This window comes from Misgurnus anguillicaudatus, chromosome 11, assembly GCF_027580225.2.
Source record: "Misgurnus anguillicaudatus chromosome 11, ASM2758022v2, whole genome shotgun sequence".
NCBI classification, from domain to species: Eukaryota; Metazoa; Chordata; class Actinopteri; order Cypriniformes; family Cobitidae; genus Misgurnus; species Misgurnus anguillicaudatus.
This window is the reverse complement of record NC_073347.2, coordinates 30,495,918-30,509,179: the sequence shown is the minus strand read 5'-3', so window position 1 is coordinate 30,509,179 and position 13,262 is coordinate 30,495,918. Positions and strand designations below refer to the sequence as shown.

At 38.7% G+C, this 13,262-nt stretch overlaps 1 protein-coding gene across 8 annotated transcripts in view; it reads right to left on the bottom strand.

Moving 5' to 3' along the window:
• Window positions 1–13,262, bottom strand: part of golga4 (golgin A4) — a 61,542-nt gene that overhangs the window by 34,172 nt on the left and 14,108 nt on the right. For 6 of the 8 annotated variants that reach the window (XM_055169856.2, XM_055169859.2, XM_055169861.2 and 3 more), the window contains 6 exons: window positions 12,848–13,165; window positions 9,341–9,388; window positions 9,126–9,182; window positions 6,168–6,266; window positions 5,952–6,093; window positions 3,340–3,539 (listed from right to left, as the gene is read on the bottom strand). In XM_055169856.2, the coding sequence (XP_055025831.2) occupies window positions 3,340–3,539; window positions 5,952–6,093; window positions 6,168–6,266; window positions 9,126–9,182; window positions 9,341–9,388; window positions 12,848–13,165 (864 nt within the window). The remainder of the gene's footprint in view (window positions 1–3,339; window positions 3,540–5,951; window positions 6,094–6,167; window positions 6,267–9,125; window positions 9,183–9,340; window positions 9,389–12,847; window positions 13,166–13,262) is intronic. The other 2 variants (XM_055169857.2, XM_073873520.1) reach the window with 1 other exon arrangement.

Sequence of the window (13,262 nt, the reverse complement as noted above, 5' to 3'; positions counted from 1 at the left end):
TTTAAATAAGGATAAAAAAAATTTCAGGCAAATTGATGCATTTTAAGTCTTTTCTGTTACAGACTAAAAAAACAATGTTAATAAAGTTATTCATTGTTGTAAGTTGATCGATATTTCTTATTTTGTGTTTTCTTTAATGTTAATAAGGATACAATGTTTTGCAGATGTGTAATTTTATAGACAAATGATACTATTTACAGTTGCGGCGGAGAGTTGGGGGGGCGCGAATTGTTTACTTCTTCCTAGGGGGGGCGTGACAGAAAATAATTGAGAAGCACTGGCGTAGCCTGACGTGCACCTCGCAAAAATTTTAACAGCGCGTCAGTTCTACGAGGACCGCAAGCGCTGTGATTGGTCCACCAGAACCCCTCACGTCAGGTAAAAAAAACTGCGTCATAGGTATTTCCGTTTGCGATGGTGAAAACAAAGAATGGCCAAGTTGAGGAGTGATTTAACTCAAACTGCAACGAAAGTCACTGTTTATTTACTTCCATCATTGCTGGTCTTCTCAAATCATACACAACAAGTTGCTGTTTCTTCTTCGTTTGTGGGTTACCTTGCCAAGCTTCTTCTTCTCTGACGGTCGCGCTGGTACTGTGGTTACACGTGGATACTGCCTACCAGCGGCCTGCGCGTGTGTTTGCACGTCGACACAGACGGTGACGCAAAAGTATAAATGAAAACCGACGCGGAACCTACGCCGTAGGACCTACGCACAACTATAACGAGCCCTTAAGTTAAACAGTGTTGTATAGTGTTGCATGACTCGTACTCGCTCCTCCCACGGTATAACTCCTCCTTCTTCATATTTCATACGTTATCGGAAAGATAGAGACAGAGCGCAGCGCGTCACAACCTGAAAACCACGCCCACCGGGGGGGAAAGCAATCCAACAGTCTCCATTGACTTTGTATTGCAAAAGGCCGCCTCCTTGTCATTTCTGGCTTATAACAAAAAACTGAATAATGCCTAAAAGCTGCTTTGGGACAATATGTACAGCTAACAAGCAAAAGAACACAGAAATAAGTTTTTATAAGCTGTCGAGCCGTAAAACCCAGTCTTTAAGGAGAATAAAGTGGATCGCCGATTATGTTTCCCCCTATTGGACGCAGTTTTACTAATAGAAGTACTATGAAAAGTTGCCTGTTTCCATTTCTGTGTCTAAACGCTCGTTTTTTGAAGTCGACAGCTTATAAAAAATTATTATTTTTTTTTTTTGGCGTGTTAGATGTACACCTGTCACACAGCAGCTTTTAGGTATTATTCTGTTTTTAAGTTTAATCTGTAAATAAGTTTTTATAAGCTGTCGACCCCAAAAAACGAGCGTTTAAAGACACAAAAATGGATACAGGCAACTTTTCATAGTACTCATATTAGTAGAACTGCGTCCAATGGGGGGAGACGTGGTCGGCGATCCACTTTGTTCTCCTTGGGGACTGGGTTTTACGGCTCGACAGCTTATAAAAACTTATTTCTGGGTTCTTTGGCTTGTTAGCTGTACATATTGTCACACAGCAGCTTTTAGGCATTATTCAGTTTTTGTTATAAGCCAGAAATGACAAGGAGGCGGCTTCTCGCAATACAAAGTCAATGGAGACGGTTGGATTGAATTCCCCCCCGGTGGGCGTGGTTTTCAGGTTTGCATAACTGCGCTCTGTCTCTATTCGGTAAAGCTAATCTTTCTTTTATAAATCTGATTAAACTAAAGACCCTTCGGACATATAAAGGATATAATACTACTCTATAGGTACTCCAGATTAACATCAGAAATGCAGAAACAGCGTGTGTTACGTGAGCTTTAAAGCATTCTTAGTTTAAAGCGTCAGAAAATAGTTGATAAACGCACAACTGTAACAGTCAACCGAGATCTTTATAAATGTGCCAAATTGCAAACCTCTTGGCACTGTAAACAGAAAAGCTTCGAAACCCAGGATTTAGCACTACAAATAATAGAGTCAACAAATGTAACTAAAAAGAATCAGCAAATAAATCAGCCTGACGTGAAGTCGAAAACATGTGTGATATACATATGCAGTTAGTCAGTAGATGAGTGAAATAAATGCAGTGGAAATGGAAGTTCTCACCTCTTATAGTGCATAAGATATGAGATCACAGTCCAGATAGTGTGGTTAACACTAACAGGCTTTGCAGATAAAACGGCACGGTTTTACAAAGGTGTAAGAAATAGCACCTCAAACAAACATCAAAGTTCCCCTTAAGATAAAAATGATTAAACGCACACATGCAAATCGCATTTCAGACTGAATATAGGCCAGACGCACACACATACACAAGTAATGCATCCATATTTTGGCATTTGATTGTGTCCTCAGTTTGCGACCGTGATGCACATCAGTGACTCTACATCTCTTGTTCACTTGTTAGTGCTCTCTGCTGAGAAAATTTCTTTGTGAGACAACAAAAATTACTAAACTGGCTAAAGAAAGTCCAAATACACGGTTGATCGTCGGTTTGGTGTGTTAGCTTTAGCATCAAGGTAAAAGGTTTATCATGGGCAAACAATGTAAGGATCAAGTTTTATATGATGTAGAGCCTAGAAGTTTAACATAAATCTGAAATGATTTAGTGGTCTGGCAAACCAAAAACCTCTACCAGAGTAAATCATGGCACCTGAGGTTCAGCTGGTGTGGTTTAGTTTCGAGTGAGTGTGACAGTAGTTACGGATGGGCTGTAATTCGTGTCAGCATGAATCAGGGAGGGGTGGGCTGTTAACCTCTGCTCTGTCTGTCCCTGCTGCGAGCGGTTCCCACACACAGCACACGTGCTTCATATCCACAGGATATACAGTACAGCGATCCACCCTGAACCCATTCAACAAAGATACAAAACACGCCCAAGATGGGGCACATATGAAAGGGCCATTTGCAATAATGCATACACACATGCACGCACACATGCACTTATAAGCACGTGTAGTAGTAGACAGACCATGTGAAGTGTTTTGCTCAGAAACAAAATGATGAAGGCCTACAGGGATCAAATCTGCTACCTATCAGGTTACATCACATCTAATAAACACAAACAAATAAATAACGGGCCCAAACATGGATAAACAACAAATCAGTGCTGTTTCAGTACTAACCACCTTTAGCTGAGTCAACAAAGTGTTGTGATTTATCACGCAAATGTGCAAACCATCGACCCAATTTATTTAAAATAATTACTTCTATACAAGTATAGATTTGCACCTAAAGTCATGAACAGCATTACGGCCCGATGAAAACAGCTCTGGTATTTCCAGCCAATCTGAAACTTGGCAAACCCAAACTGATATCTCGTGTGAGATGTACTGTAATGTTGTGTGAATTGTTTATGTACCTTTACTTTCTCAAGCTCCTGCAGTCTCTCCTGCAGCTGCTGCTGTAAAACCTCATTTTCACTGCCCAGCTGTGCCGTTCGCTCTTTACTGGCGCGAATCATATCTTTACATCTTTGCAGAAGACTCTCCTGCCTCTTTATTCGCTTTTGAAGAGCCTCAACATTCACATCGCTGCTGCCTGGCTCGCTGCTGCCCTCTGCTGGTCACAGATACATACACACAAATTAAGCATTTGACAGAAGGTTTTATCCGAAATACACGTATAGTGTATTTAAGGCAAAAACTTTAATCAAACCAACAAATTTTGCACTGTTAATGTAGTGCTCTACAAGTTGAGCTATAAGTGTAGTTAAATGAGTTAAAGGATTACTCCACTTTTATCAAAAAAATTCTGATTGTTTACTCACCCCCATGTCATCCAAGATGTTATGTCTGTCATTGTTCAGTCGAAAAAACTAATATTTTTTTAGGAAAACATTCCAAGATTAGTGGACTGTAGTGGACCTCAATGTTTTGCAGTTTCAATGCAGCTTCAAAGGGCTTTAAACGATCACAACCGAGGCATAAGGGTCTTATATAGCAAAACAATCATCATTCAGTCCCTCCGGAACAACGTGATTATGCGATCGCATGATTCAATGCACAATCAGCCAAAGTCCGCATATTTTGCGGGGGCCGCATTTTTTAAATATGCCGCACTTTCGCCACATAAATTGTAGATTTCTGCTTGCAAAATATGCAGGGCTTGCATGATACCATAATTCCCACATTTTCGTAGCAAAACGTCATATATATCTTAGCAGAAAGTTGAAAAATGTTGCATTTACTTCACACATGCGCAGCCATGTCCCGTTGTCATGGGAATGTTAGGAAGTGACGTAATTACGCAATGTGAACATCAATGAAAAGCTGGCAAAGCTGCAAACAGTTTTGGCAAGTTCCCACAATTTTGGCAAGTTCCCGCAATTTCATCGCCTAGAATTGCATAAATATCCCGCATATTCCATCGATTTTTGCCCACAACAATCCCAAAAAGCTCAAGTGTTTTTCTGAAAAGACTGGTCATTTTTGCAAAAAAATAAATAATTAACACTTTTTAACCACAACTACTTTTCTTGCACTAGACTTGCGTATTGCGTAATCACGTTGAAAGGTTATGCGTGATGTATGCAAAACTACCGTTCCAATGTTAACCAGTGTGGAGAAGGAGAACCGTTTCGACATTGTTGTATGTGAAATGATACTGATGAATTTTTCAGTTTTTTTGTTTTAAAAGTGTCCGCAAGTGTGCGCTTCACATATGTAACGTGTGACCTTGCATAATATGAAAAGTCGCGCTGGCATATCACATGGCTAGTGCAAGACAAGAAGTTGTGGTGTAAAAGCATTTTTATTTTGGCAAAAATGACGATCGGTTTGCTAGGTAAGATCTTTATGCAGGGCTAGGAGCACAGTGGCCCCCAACTGAAAATTTTAGGGGCGCAACCAGAAAATTTAGGGGCACACGCCGTAAATCAACATGCTAACAAAATATTCAAATTTCTACTAATTTCCACTGTATTACTAATAAATACTTTAATGATAGATGGAGAAAGTACAATGTGCTGTTTCAAATTCAGTGTCACATCACAATTTACTGGTCGCACATGTGCGACTGGATGTAAAATTCAGTGGCACACTCTCAAATTTTAGCCTGGAGCCCTGTTATGCCTTGGTTGGGATCATTTAGAGCCCTTTGAAGCTGCAACCATTGAGGTCCACTACATGGAGAAAAGTCCTGGAATGTGTTCCCTTAAAAAATCTGATTTCTTTTTTAATTGAAAAAAGAAAGACATTAACATCTTGGATAACATGGGGGTGAGTAAATAAAGGATTTTTTCTTATAAAAGTGCAGTAATCCTTTAAACATTGACCAAGTTTACATGCACCCTCATAAGGTGATTATATTAGGATTTGGGCAATATTGTGATTATGCTTTACCTCATATAAACACAATACTTTGATAAAAATAATGCAATTAATCTCATAATCACAGCAAGTATAATCGCATTAAAACAGGTAGTGTACGCCATTTTTGATCGCAGTATGCAGCCATGTAAAGACTTGGGTAAAGAAGAGGAAGTTTTTCTTGAACTCTGTTTCAATACGACTCGCTATCAGCAGTCTGCCTTTATCCAGAAACAGCTCAACCTGTCAAACCTCTCGTAATATTTCTTTATTCATTACGGCACAGAACAATGTCTATAAGAACGTGTGTCGATTAACGTATTTAAATAATTAAAACAGTGCACAGGCAGTACATATGCGTTCATCATTTGTGCTCTGCATTGGGCTATGTGTGAATAATAAGCATAATCATTAGCAAATAATCAGAAAATAAAAACTGCATGTAAACAGGAGTGAAGGGGTTAGCTCCAGTCACGTAAACATCTTACTGCGATTAAGTCCTTACTCTTATTATTGGAAATAATCGCATTATTGGTGAAAGTTGATCATGAACTGCTACAGCTCAAGTAAGACTATTGTGTTTTACCAATTTACACACATTTAACACTTATGGTGTAGATTATTTTTAGTAATTATGTTGAAAGAAATTTGTGGAGGCACAAACCAGTATTTAGTGTCGATCCTTCATCTTTCGTGGGGCTCTGAAGGTCAGATGGTGCATCGACTGCATCTGTGGATGTAGAGGTCTCAAGTTCTGACGAGACAACACCACCAGACGCCTGAAGACGTTTCTTCAGAAGAGACACCTGAAAACAAACAGTTTCAGGATCACACTAGCAGATAACACTGATAAACACAATCCACAGCACATTTACTGTACCTGTGTCTGAAGCACAGTGATCATCTGGTCTTTCTCTTCTAGAGCGGCATCAAACTCCTCCTGCAGGTGTTTCTTAGCCTGCTGGTCCATCTGAAGCTCCTGATCAGATACAGACCCACCATCAGACAAAGACACCAGTATTTTGACATTACAAACACAGTGTTGGACAACATAGTACTTGACATCAGACATAGACACTAGAGTACCAGAGTATTTAAGACTTTTAAGCTACCATGTGATTTTCACTATTCATTGTTCAGACACATGACAAAACACCAGGGATTTCATTCTGCATATTATTTCTGATTAAACTTCTCCTAACAATGTCTAAAACAAAGACGTCTCTACATATCTCCTGTGTAATTCAATATTAAAGGGGTCATGACATTAGGAATCAATTTTGCCTTGATCTATTGACATAGAAAAGGTTTTGGTACCATTAATACATCCAGCAAGTTTCGGAATTTGAAACGTCTTCCTTACCAATAAAAAAAGCATTTATGTAATTGTTGATCTGCAGCCTCCCCCTTCTCTGACCCAAAGAAAGACACAGCACAACATCTTATCGTTGGCTCTGCCCATTGGGGTTCAGGGACTGAACTTTAGTCAGGGATCTGAAGGAGTAGTTGTTTACAATCATGATAAGATTGTAATAACAATAAGATTGTGTTGTCAGAGAAATATTCAGGGTTCCCACACCTTAGTTAACTTCAAATTCAAGGACCTTTCAAGGACTTTCTAGCTCCAATACCCTCAAATTTAAGGACTACATGTGGGGACACATTTCAAGTGAGAGCAAGGTTACATCGTGTTACCTTTTAAGATACATTGTTACAGTTCCCTTTCGAGGGAACTCGCGCTGCGTCACTGCGGTGACACTTTGGGGACACCTCCAGGGGTAAGTGTGCGTCTGAATGTGTATATCAAATTCAACCAATGCTTAGCGACAAAGACAGGGTGATGCGGGAGCCAGGAAGTATATCACTATCTGAAACATTTCCAAAGATGGCGTTACAGGGACGCAGGAAGTATGGCAAGGGAGACACAGCGTCTCCTTCGCTTTTCAGGGAACAAGAGTTACATACATAACCCGAGACGTTTTCATGTGTCAAACACAACTATGCAAAAAAGCATTTTGGTATGAATCAACATTCGCATACAGAAGATATAAGCATTTAAAGCGAACAGTTTAGCACGTGGGCTTAAAAAGTCTAGAATTTTTATGATTTTTACTTCTTGCATAAAATAGATTCAAGCACTTTCAATGACCTGTATCTATGTATGTATATTTTCAAAAACTTCAACAGGGCCTTGAATTATTTCCCACAGATTCACAAACTTTCAATTTTCAAGGATTTGAAGGACCCGTGGGAACCCTGAATATTGTGCATCTTTGTAGGACTTATATAGGACCCTGAACTCAAAGAGAAATGCATTTTTTTTTTACGAAAACACTGTCGTATCAGCGCTAACTTGTGTGCATATCGTTTTGGACTAAACAAAAATCCAGCAAACTGTAAGTAATGCATTTTATTTAAATACTATTTTGCAACCTGTTTATCCCACATATCCCATTATATATACACAAGATCATACAGTACGTGTTAGAAACACGCTGGTATTATATTTTTAATCTGTCCTTATAGTGGCACAATGTGCTTACAAAGACCATTTGAGAAGCTGTATTTGTAGTAAAAATGCCTGGTAGCTGCAGTATGTAGGCTGTCAATCATAGAAGTGGGCGGGACACTAAGCCAGGCCAAACACTCTAATGCTGCGTCCAGACCAGCCGCGGTAGAGGCGTCAAGCGCGAGTGGTTTTAATGTAAAGTCAAGGTGAAGACGCATTGACGCGCGTCTGGAGGTCTTGCGGCGTGAATGAGGCGTTTAGCGCGGCACGGTAGACGCGATTCTGCCTCATTCGCGTGTCTAGTTCGCGCGAATGGTGCGAATTGAGCGTTGCCAAGGGAAACTCACGAGTTGAAAAATTTTAACTTTGCCGGAAAAATGTGCCGCGTTAAATAATTAAAAGCTTGCTCTAGTAGTGATGTGATTACAGAAATCGAGCGGAGTCCCAGAAGCCCCTTCCATGAATGTCTCGATAACTCAAAATGTTCAAACTAGACGCGGTACACACAAAGTTGACGCCTCAAACGTGGCTGGTGTGAACCCACAGTTAAGGGGAAACACACAAATCAGACGGTTTCAATCAGAGGATGGAAAATGGTCATAAACACATTAAATTTGTATGTTTTTCGGCAAAAGATAAATTGAGTAATATTATACGTACAGCTCAGAGAACATTATAAAATAATAAAAAAGAAACATGCCATGACCCCTTTAAATAGTCTAATGTTAAATGATAGACTCAGTATACAGCGGCATATGATAGCACATGAGCCATCTGTCCTCCTGGAATGAGGAAAGAATTTAGGTGTTGTTATGCATCATTCTGAATGTTTAATACTGAAGTTTAAAATTAGAGTGAACTAATATTAAACTTCCTGGCTAGGAACTGGGGTGGTTTCCTAGCCAGGATTAAGCCCAAGTTATTTTAGGATATTTAAGCAGTTTTTCCAAACATACCTTACGAATAAACATTACTGGTGTGCATCTTGAGACAAAACAATAGCACTGATATATATTTTAAGAAATGTCAGTGCAAGCTGTTTTTTTTTTAGTTGAGACAAGGCTTAAGCCCTGTCCAGGAAACCACACCTAGGTGTTTATTCAAACACCTAACCCTACATATGAGCAATAAAACTGTAATGCTAAATAGTAACATTGGTCTTAGTCTTTAGTAAATAACAAGTCCAGACCCATATTATTTCACATCACACTGTGGAAATCAATGCATAGCAAATGCTCTTTCTGATGTCCGTTAAAAAACATTGACTGTTGAGTGTCCATCGAAGAATTAAAAGATAAACAAAAGATGACATTGAGAAAGCAGCGATACCTCTCGGAGTTCTCCTATTCTTCTCAAAGCTTTATCTTGACTCTGACTCAGGATGGCCTGAGAGACACAAATCAATGAGACAGAAATGCATGAAGTACTATTATCACTTTCATACTAACAACAGAAATACAGCGGCTTATTAAAGAGAAATTTCCCTGGAGCAGCAGGGAAACTGAAGTAATTTATTCTGCAACATGGACAGAATGGAAAATTACCTGAGTTTTCTCTTTATCACGCTGTACTGTTCTGTATGCTGTGACCAACTGAGAAAGAAAGAAAACAAGAAACACATATAAATAAAAATATATATATAAAACACAGTCATTCTAAAATATATTAAAACCGACTGATCAAAGTCTCCCTCTGCCTGTGTTTTGCAATAATAATCACCCCCATTAACACCTTTTATGAAATGAAAATTTTTGTTTTTCCATGTCTATTAACCTTGAGATCATCGAAATGCAGGCGCTTTTCTTAAAGTGGCCAAAACAAACCAATAGCATACAAAACTGCTCATCAAGCCATTTCATGGGAGATTAGAAGTAGTCAGCCAAAACAAACAACCCTCTACACCTGATATTAATGTAACCTTGAATGTATTTTGGTGGTCTGGAAAATCAGATGACATGCATCTCAGTTGGCATCTATTACACCTGATAACCTAAGTACACATTCACAGGTTTACATTATATAGACAGATTTGTTCAAATAATCACTTTAATGAGATCAAAAGCATTTTACCTGCATGTTTTTTCTGTCAAGTTCACTGATCTATAACTTTTGAAATTATCTCAGTACACATTCTCAAAGCAAGCATTACACAAACTGTAATACAGATTTAAATTTCTCTAAGATTTAAAAGCAGACTACTCCTCTAAAATTCAGTAGATTTCACATCCAAAACAAGACAGATGTGCATTTAGTGATCAGCTGATGGAATATGGCACTGGCAACGCCAAGGTCAGGGGTTTGAATCACAGGGTATGCATGGAAAAACACACCTTCCATTAAAGGAATATTCCATTTTCTTAAAAGAAAAATCCAGATAATTTACTCACCACAATGTCATCCAAAATGTTGATGTCTTTCTTGGTTCAGTCGAGAAGAAATTATGTTTTTTGAGGAAAACATTGCAGGATTTTTCTCATTTTAATGGACTTTAATGGACACCAACATTTAATACTTAACTCAACACTTAACAGTTTTTTTCAACGGAGTTTCAAAGGACTATAAACAATCCCAAACGAGGCATAAGGGTGTTTTTGACAAGAAAAATAACAAATATACACTTTTAAAGCACAACTTTTCGTTTAGGTCCGGTCCAGCGCGACCTAACGTAAATGCGTAGTGACGTAGGGAGGTCACGTGTTACATATATAAAACGCACATTTGCGAACCATTGTAAACAATAAACTGACACAAAGACATTAATTAGTATCAGTTGACATACAACAACGTAGAACGGTCCTCTTTAACCCCACTTGTAAACACTGGGGCGGAGTTTCGCATTCGTCCTCTGTGACCTCTTGACGTGATGACGTATTGCGTCGGGTCATGCTAGCGCATGACGACCGGATCTAAACGAGAAGTTGTGCTTTAAAAGTGTATATTTGTTATTTTTATTGTCAAAAATGACAATCGTTTTGCTAGATAAGACCTTTATGCCTCGTTTGGGATTGTTTATAGTCCTTTGAAACTCCGTTGAAAAAAACTGTTAAGTGTTGAGTTAAGTATTAATTGTTGGTGTCTATTAAAGTCCATTAAAATGAGAAAAATCCTGCAATGTTTTTCTCAAAATAAATAATTTCTTCTGGACTGAACAAAGAAAGACATCAACATTTTGGATGACATTGTGGTGAGTAAATTATCTGGATTTTTCTTTTAAGAAAATTGAATATTCCTTTAAAGCTGCACGATTTTGGAGGAAATGGCTTTGCTATTTTTTGTGCAAAATTTCGAAATGGGAAAACATAGGATAGTTTCACCACATGATTTAAAAAAGCTCTATTTTTAGAATTTTTGTAGGACACTGCATCATCATGGAAAATACAAAATTGTTTCAACTTGTGCCTTGATTTCTCATAAAGCTCTGGGATGACAACTTGTGAGAAATGGTTGCACTCATCATTTCGTCATGTTTAAAAACCCCTGTGTAACCAAGAAGCCATGAATCAGAATAAATTACATCATATCAGACAGGTATAATGCTAGTTTAGACTGATACATGTTTACCCTGCATATTCTGTAACGGGACTATTGCGAATACACACATTGATGTTACAGCAATATATTGTGCAGCCCTTCCTCTCATCAAAGCAGAAGTATCATGATTGTAGCACATCAGCGCTGAACGAGTTCAGGGTTCCCACATCTTAGTTAACTTCAAATTTACGGACCTTTCAAGGACTTTCCAGGTCTAATACCCTCAAATTCAAGGACTAAATGTGGGGACACATTTCAAGTGAGAGCAAGGTTACATCATGTTACCTTTTAAGATACATTGTTACAGCTCCCTTTTGAGGGAACTCGCGCTTTGTCACTGCGGTGACACTTTGGGGACGCCTCCAGGGGTAAGTGCGTCTGAATGTGTATATCAAATTCAACCAATGGTGAGGCGTAACGACAAAGGCAGGGTGACACTGGAGCCAGGAAGTATATCGCTATCTGAAATATTGCCAAAGACGATGTTACAGTGACGCAGGAAGTATGACAAGGAAGACGCAGTGTCTCGTTCCCTTCTCAGGGAACAACAGTTACATACGTAACCCGAGACGTTTTCATGTGTCAAACGCAACTATGCAAAAAAGCATTTTGGTATGAAACAACATTCACATACAGTAGATATAAACATTCAAAGCAAAGAGTTTAGCACGTGTGCTTAAAAAGTCTATATTTTTATGATATTATCATACACTACACAGGGAATAATATGGATTTTTTTTTCAGACAACTTCTTACATAAAAAAGATTCAAGCATTTTCAATGACCTGTATCTACATATGTATATATTCACAAACTTTCAAGGATTTCAAAGACCTGTGGGAACCCTGTGAGTTACACTTCATAAGTAAGCACCAGTAACTATCATAATAATTTTTTCTGGGGTAGTGAAGACTAATCATTAGGGTCTTAATCCCAATTAAACCGATAAGCCACTCTGAATGAGTCAAATCTGCAACATGGAAACTAATCAAGCAAGTAATCTGTCTCTTGTTTTTAGTTTTCTGAGCCCAGATTTGAAGTCCTGGCCTGATATATTGTTGAAGTAAGAAAATAATTGCATCGGACGATAGCTAACATACATCATTAAAATCATATTAAAACACCTAAGGCTCAGCGCAGACATGCTTTGCAGATAAAAGCTTGTGGCACGGAAAACCCATCGCCAGACACTAATGGTAATGCACTTTTCCCTGTGTGTATATAGTGCTTTAGAGTTGAATGACAGTTTTATTAACATTTCAATCACAATTAAATTTATCTTTTCATTTTGATGTGCAAAAAGGATCTTTCAAAAACAAGATGCATATGGCAACAATGCCTGGAAATGTAAATGGATTCTGATGAGCGCCTGGACAAACAGCATAAAATGTGCCAAAACAAGCTTTAACAAGGCCTAGTTAGGATTGGCTTTAAAGCAATATGTCTGATTGAGCACTTGTAATAGATGTTTGTTCAAGGTGTACACTACCAGTACAATATCTGTAGTGTCATCTGCTCACCTCCGAGTATTTTCCTCTATAGTTGCCAAGGCTTCTCTCAACCCTATGCAGACGGTTTAATAGTTGCTCTTTAGACAGACTCTCGACTGCAGGGAGATCTTCTGCCTCACTCTCGATGTCTGAAGGAGGGTCATATGCTGGGGCCTGGGCTTCATTTTCCCCAATGAGATTTAGGGATTCACGTGAGGAGCTTCTGACCAGACTGTCCCGTGAGCCGGAACGGAAGAGTCCTTCAACACGGCCTGATCCCCGGAGCATAGACTCTACGGAGGAAACCTTCTGCTGAAGCTTCTGAGCAAGAGATTGAGTTTCCTCTTTCTGGAAAACAAAAAATGTTAGGTATTTTTAGATTGAATAATGATCAAATTATGGAAGGAGCGAAATAAATTGAATAATTAACCAATTAATCATTTCT